This window comes from Cygnus olor, chromosome 19 (assembly GCF_009769625.2).
Source record: "Cygnus olor isolate bCygOlo1 chromosome 19, bCygOlo1.pri.v2, whole genome shotgun sequence".
Taxonomy (NCBI): Eukaryota; Metazoa; Chordata; class Aves; order Anseriformes; family Anatidae; genus Cygnus; species Cygnus olor.
The window spans coordinates 6,333,234-6,340,609 of NC_049187.1; the positions used below are offsets into that span (position 1 = coordinate 6,333,234).

Consider the following 7,376-nt stretch of genomic DNA (forward strand, 5'->3'; position numbering starts at 1 on the left):
AGCCAGGTCTGCTGGTGCATAGAGGGGAGATTTGACAGGGAGCCAGTCTCTACCCTTTGACCATCACTTCCACCTCCTCTGGAGGAAGCTTCTTCCATCCACCCCAAGCCACCTCAGACTCGGATATAATGAAATACTTGCTACCACTGTCTGTCAAATGCTCGTGTTGATGCTGCAATAGCACATGGAGCAGAACTAAGAGCAGATCTCAGGCTGGAAGAGCCACAGCACTGCTTGTTGAACAGTTTCCTCTGATGAGAAGGTGCCGGTCAGCACTAGAAGTTTATCATTTCCACGCCTGCTTTTTTCCATCAACTAGTCATTTGCTGCAATCCTTAGGTCAAAGAAGCAGATAAATACCTGAGGTGAGAGCACCCGCTTGCCGTCAGATTCTAGGACTGGTAAGTTCATTAGCATATGACGCAGCTTCAGAGCAGAAGTAGACAGCTGAAGTCTTAATGATTTTTTTTTTTAATCCCCTTGGGGAGAAAACTTCAACGTGCTGCTTCTGAAAATGGGCATGGCTTCAATCACAGCCTAGAAGGTAGGCAGTCAGTGGCACCACGGCGGGAGGAGACGAGAAGCGGGGTTTTACCTACTTTCTAGAAGACAAGTTCATCCTTACAACAGCATTCAGCACATCTGTATCTAAAAAGCTCTCCTCTGCAAAAAGCATCTGAGCGCAGCTAGTACTAACGCTCTAGTTTCCAGTACAAAGTCCACTTGTTTCCCTTTCACCAAGCAGCAGAAAAAAGAATCACAGCTCCCTGCATCCATTCCCTTTGTACTCAGAAAGGGAAGTGCCTGCATTCAAGCACAGCAGAATGCTTCAGAAAACAACACCAGGTCACTCAACACACACCACCAGAAGGTAGCTACGAAATACGTTTCTGATGAGGAAAGTTTATTTTGAATAGAAACTGGAATGAAAAAAGCCTCTGCAGTGCTCACATTTAGAAGGAAGTCGGGCACTCTGCAGTAACTTCAGCTGACACGTTTCACATTGGTCACAAACGCATTTGGATCGGTCTTCATCCTTACCTCCAAGGCATACAGGATTGTGAGAACAGGAAAGGCAAAACCCTGCAGTTTGGCTTCTGAATTCTACACGGGGGTGAAGAGGAGAAACCTCTTTTCCAGTTCCTAGGTGTAAAATTTAACCTGTACACGTTTCCCATTACGTTACAACCTTCCCATGAAGCTGACCCAGCACTCACACAGGCTTTTCTCCTAGAAAGACCGCTCCTAGGAGAGAACTGCGGGCAACTTTATCCATTAAAAAATAACCAAAAACTGGAACCAATTACAATAAAGATACAGTCAAGGATTTTAACTTATTTCCTCTTTCTACTTAATATTAAGTCTTTTCACTGAACAGTATTCACACCAAAGAGTTTCACATTAACTTTGACTCAAAGGAAGCCAATTCATAGCACTGTTCTGAGACAGACATGGGTACTGCACAGCATTGGAAAGAATACACGTATTTTTAAGCTACTTGACGAGAAAATACACATATGCTTTTAATGCTGTTACAGGAGTTTACCCACACAAGCCCAGTGACGGCTTTCACAAGCAGGGACTTTGATCATGATTCTCAACCTTGCCTAGAGACCATCCACACCAATCCAAAACCTAATTAAAATCAGGTCATAATCTTAGTCCCACTCTACATGCCAACAGCCTGCCGAATGGTTCTGGTGATCAATACACGATTTGAGAGGAGTCTTGGGCACGATCAGACAAAGAGTCCCTGCGTTCATAGAGCAGCTCTTCCTTACCTTGATGGCACAACGCGACGTACCTGGGAGCCGTGACTAGTGACAGAATAAAAATGCAGAGGCACTGCCACTTATTTACACACCAGTTTAAAACAATGGTCCTTTCTTTACAAAGTGCTTAAAAATGAAATGTCCTGGGTTCTTCATTTTGTGATTAAGTTAAATTTGCAGCTATAAAGCATTAGAAGTCATAGTAATAATCCAGCTTCGCATCCACAGTTTTACATCCTTTATCCGAATAAATTCTCTCCTCTCTGGGGAAGTAGGTCATCTCGTCTGCTATCCTGGTTAAAATGTCTTCATCCACGGTGTAGCCACGTGATTCGATCTCAACCCTGACACACATTTTCACATGTTTGTATTCCAGAGGCAGGAAGGGAACAAAGTAGTCAATGAGATTTTTGTCAATCAAGGTGCTGTGCCAAAATCCACCTACAAAGGGAAAGAGAAGGGCCTTGTTTCCTCTCCTGTAGTTAAACACAACGATATCACAGCCCTCTGCTACAAACCAGTAAGAGTTTATCTGTATTTTTAGGGCCCTATAACGCACAAATCAGTCCATTCTCACAGTGCTTTTTGCATAATCTTAGACACACAGATGTGTGTGGCCTGTTGGATCTCTTTCAAATGAACACATTTAAAGCCTTGCTCCCCAGATACTGGTCTCATACCTTCACCCCTTCCACATAAAGAACGGATTTTCTATTAAGAGCAAGACAAGCTGCTCTGGGAGAGCTGATTTTTTTTTCCCCAGAGCTTTCATCCAGCCTTAGATTTCTTTTATGCTTGCTTTCCCCTTAGTCCACTAGTATGTCAGTAAATGCACAGCACAGACTTCCCCACACGTATGTGAGCCAACAGACAACCAAGGTACATGCAGAGCTCTATTTCCTCACAAGAGCTGTCCCATAGGCCTCCAAACTGCACTGTGGCTCCTCAGTAGCCAAAACTCAGAGGCCACACCAAGAAATCAGAGCTGTCAAAGTACAGCTCGTACACTAAACAAGGCCATCACTTTTGTGGGGTTTTCACTACCTCAAAAACAATCAGAGTTTCACTCACTATTTTTGTTGTTGAAGACAGACACAGACAGTGCGTTCTGTATGTCTGTGAGCTCTATGTCTTCCCTTGTCCTCCCGTTTCTCCAGAAATCTAGCGTCAGCTCCGTTATCTTTTCAGCTCCAGCATTGCTAAGTAAAGAGAAAACAAAGGTTGTATCTGAAGTTAGTTTTAAAAGGCACTGAGTGCACAGGACAGCAAGCCTGAGACGTCTCCTCCTACCTGAGGAATATGAAGATGGCTTTCCTGTAAGACACTCCATCCAGGAGCTCGTAGTAGTCCAGGAATGGCTTGATGGAGTCAATGAGTCCTGCGTGCATTTTATCCATTTCATCAAATATGAAGAGTGATCGGGGACAGATGCTCACATTTCCCCGAATCCATGATTGCAACTGGTCCTGAGTGGCATAAAAACAGAAGCAGCTGAAAGAATTTGTGTTGAAAAGACAGAAAATAGGACTGGTGCCTATTGAGTTTTGTATTCCTTTCAATTGTGTCATTTCAATAGCTTTGGCTTCTTGGCTAAAACATGGCTGAAAGCTATAAATAAAACTTATAAAACCAAATGTCATGCTAGCTCTGAGAAATTTTGAAGACACTAAGAGAGACAGAACAACACAGAACAAGCAGCAAATCTCCTCAAAAGATGTTCCTGAAAAAATATCAAAAATGAAAGTCTGCTCATCAGGACAAAGGACAGGTACCACCAAGGAACAGCAACACAAATCAAAGCCCTGTCAAGTAAGCTGCTTACTTTTGGCAGCACTTTGGTCTGAACATCCTTAGGTGTCAAAACTACAAACAAGGTTATATTTACTACGTGAACAGCACCACTAGGAAATTCCACCTGCAGTCACTAGCACAAGTTGAAACAGAATTCAGTTCTCTGCCCTTAATCATTCCCAAGTTAAATGAAGACAACTATGAGCCCTTCTTAAACCACAGTATTGCTCAGACAGGGTAATGCTTTACTGTAAAGATCCTCTCACTTAATGGTTACTTTTTTCTCTCCTTGTGTGTGACCTTTAAAATCAATAACAAAGTAATGTTATACTATGTTAAGTAATGTTATAAGTAATGCTAAAAAAAAAGTAAGTAATAAGTAATGTTATACTTTATACTGTGTATAAAGAGTGATAGATAGTTCCTCCTACTGCCATGGGCAGCAAGTTTACCAAGCAGTGTGTTCATCTCAAAATAAAAGCAGAAAGGGATCCGTTTTATTTTAGAACAGCTCAGCTGCAAGAAGGATAAAAGCAAGCTGTAAAAGAGGAAATATCTACTTCTGCCATTTAGAAAGTAGGTTTGTAGACCTATTCCCATTTTCAATACATACAAATAGAATATAAACATTCGGTACTAGAAAACACAGTACTACTCATTCAAACTCTGCTGTCAACAAAGTTAAAACAAAAACAAACAAACAAAAAAAAACACCAGAAAACGTATATCTGAAATACCGCCCCACAATATCCACTGGCCTACAAAGCTGCACTGATGCTTCCCAAACCTGGGGAATGATTCCAAATAAGTTCACCCGTACCTTTCTGGCAACAGCGTATTCTGTTATTTTGTTTTACAGCTGGGAGATGGTAGCATAGCAAAACTAAACAACCTGCTCAGTGCAAGAAGCAGGAAGTTACACACGCACCTCAGACAGAAAGCTTCAGCTTTCCACAGTACCTAACGTGCTTGGAGGCCACCAGACGGTTCTTCAGTGTCACAAACTATTCCTTGTCTTTTGCAGTGCCCCTCAGCATATCACCTAACGATGGAAGCCTGCCGATTCACTGTTATCATTAAGTCACACACATCTCTAAGTAAAGCGTAGAACAATAAAAATTAACCATATCGTTCTTCCCTAAAGAGAGGCTCAAAACACATGCAAAAAAAGTCTTTACTTTCACAGGAAAACCAGTCCTGCTGTATGTTAGGATTTACCTAATGCTATGCAGAAGGTTCCAAAACTGGCACGGGGTACATTTTACAGCGTAAAACAGCACCTAGGTTTTTAGTACTGATGGTGCTACCAGAAAACCTAGGAAGTCCAAATACATAATAATGGGAATACAATTTTAGACAGGTCAGACAGAAGCTTATTAACCATGATGGCAGCAAAAAAGCATCTGGGCTGCACCTCCCCTCTGCGCCCCTGTTCTCTGCCCAGTGACTGCAGAGACTTGTGTGCTGCTTCAAAGAGGCGAGGAAAAAAAATCCTTCCAACGTTAACAAAGCCAGGTACCCAACCCTGGGAGTTGTGGCTGCTTGTTAACTGCCACAACCGACAGCGTGCAGTCGGTGCTGGCAGAGCCTACGGGGTGGCACAGCCAGCAATGCCTTAGGCTGGATACAGAGGTTGCAAATACCCCCATGCTGCCAGCTGTTAGGCACGAGGAATGTTCTTTTTCTTAGGCAAAACTTAGCCATATGTCTCAAATCATAAAGGTTAATAATTTTAGCACCTCTGGGCTGTAATGTTTACAACTGAACACAGCAGTGACTGCTGCCCCCTGCCGCGAGTTCCGCCTTACCTTGTAGGTGTTGATGTCCTGAGCGTGAGGGAAATGTAAAGTAGCCACGAACTGATGGACGTATTTACTCTTCAGACCTTTTTTATAAATGCTTTCGGCGATTATCTTACTGACAAAGTTTTTGCCTGTTCCAGTCCACCCGTGCAAGGAGAGGGCGAGAGGCTTTTTGGCGTTTTCGTTGTTGAGGAAGCCCTTCACGGCCTTTACGATCACCTTGCTCACCAGGTGCTGCCCGAAGAGCTTTCTGTCCAGGTTCTCCTGCAGGGCTGGGGAGCAGGACACCGCCGTCAGAAGCGAGAAGAGAGGAACCACCCGCAGCTCCCGGCCCTTCCCTGGAGCCACGGGATCAAAGGGCTGGCCAAGCTGGAGTCAAGCCGCAGTCCCTTCCCTGTCCCCTGGGCCCAAATTCCCCGTCCCCCTTCCTTGTCCCCCTTCCCTATTCCGCTTTCCTGTTCCCAAATTCCCCATGCCCCAGGACCCCCTTCTCTGTCCCCTGGGGTCCCTTTTTCCCGTCCCCCCAGGACCCAATTCCCCATCCTCCGGAGCCCCGGGGCCCCCTACCCTCGGGTTTCCTTCCTCATCCCCCAGGACCCCAATTCCCCGTCCCCCTTCCCCGTCCCCCCAGTGCCTAATTCCTCGTCCCCCTTCCCCTTCTCCCGAGACCCCCGGGACCCCTTCCCCGTCCCCCGGGGCCGCCACCCCTCAGCCCGCAGCCTTCAGGGAAGGGCCCCCCCGTCCCCTCAGCCTCCCCCCGGTCCCGTCCCGCCCGTACCGGCGGCGGCGCGCAGGTCGTGCCGCTGTAGGCAGCACTCCCTGAAGTAGCAGTAGAGCCGCGGGTACGAGATGATGCCGGTGAGCGCCGAGGCGGCGGCGCCGGCGATCGCCAGCCCCAGGCTGATGGGCTCCACGGCGCCCGCGGGCCCGGGCAGCAGCAGCGGCGGCAGCAGCAGCAGCAGCAGCGCCAGCCCCGGGGCCGCCCGCGGGCCGCCCCGCAGCCCCGTCATGGCCCGCACGGCCCCGCCGCCGCCCCGCCGCCGCTTCCGCCGCGCCGCGCCGCTTCCGCCGCCGCCATCTTGGGCCCGGGCAGAGGCGGAGCTGGCGGCGGGGCGGCGGCCATCTTGGGTGTGGCACATGTCGTGTTGGGTGTGACGGCGGCCATCTTGGGAGGGTGCTGTAATTAAGGGCTGCTCATTAAGGATGGGCCGGAGAGCGCGGGTGTCCCTTGCGCCTGTACTTCCAGCCAACCTGGAGGATTTTTCCCCTTTCCCCTATTTTTGGCTAAAGGAGCAATGGGGGCTATCCCCCCAGGCCTGTGGAGGGGCTCAGGAAGCTGCATCCAGCCCAGAAAGAAAAAAATATCATTTGTGATAGCTTAAAAACACTTTTATTGTTTTTAAATTCAAAGTCTTGCCTTCGGGCTCCCCCACATGACAGTTCCTGGCTTGCAGGCTGCAGGGCCTCTCCCCCAGCTGCCCAGGGAGCTGAAATGAGACGTTCCTCAGACTCCACGGGTACAGCCCGAGCCGAGCTTCTCACTGTTCACAGCTACCATAAAATGCAGTGAGCTGCTACAGAGGTCTACAGGCAGAAAAATACAAAACGCCACGCACAGTACAGAGTCTATAACCCACATACCGGGTGCCCGCTGTCACTCCTTGTGCTCTGACACGACCCAGCGAGGCAGTGCCAACACCAGGCTCCTGCAGGAGCACTCGCAAGGCCAGCTGAGGAGCAGCAGCACCGAGCTTGCTGCTATTGCCACCTATCTATTTTGCTATATCTATCTATCTATATTGCTGCTATCTATTGCCACCAGCAAGGGCCCGTGGGAACAAAGAAGCATTTTACAAAGTTGCATCCCCCCAAGGTGGCTTTAAACCTTCCCTTCATATTCACAAGGCAAACAGCACTGCTGCTTTTAAAATATTTTTTTTTCCAATATTTTGAAGCTGTAAGAATCTGTAAAAGCAAATTTGTTTTCCCACTAAAAAAAAGAAAGCTCACA

The 7,376-nt window shown here is 47.4% G+C and overlaps 2 protein-coding genes across 2 annotated transcripts in view; both read right to left on the bottom strand.

Moving 5' to 3' along the window:
• The window catches only part of PTGES (prostaglandin E synthase), a 28,400-nt gene extending 28,250 nt beyond the window's left edge, over positions 1-150 (bottom strand). The window contains exon 1 of the mRNA XM_040531570.1: positions 138-150. The gene's annotated coding sequence lies outside the window, so the exon portion shown is untranslated. The remainder of the gene's footprint in view (positions 1-137) is intronic.
• Positions 151-883: 733 nt separating this feature from the next.
• Positions 884-6,407, bottom strand: LOC121057403 (torsin-1A-like). The gene is made up of 5 exons (XM_040531564.1): positions 6,144-6,407; positions 5,372-5,637; positions 3,063-3,238; positions 2,844-2,971; positions 884-2,213 (listed from the first exon to the last, which is right to left on the bottom strand). The coding sequence occupies exons 1-5, from the start codon at positions 6,373-6,375 to the stop codon at positions 1,963-1,965; spliced, it is 1,053 nt and encodes a 350-aa protein (XP_040387498.1). The 5' UTR covers positions 6,376-6,407; the 3' UTR covers positions 884-1,962.
• Between the last annotated feature and the right edge of the window lie 969 nt (positions 6,408-7,376).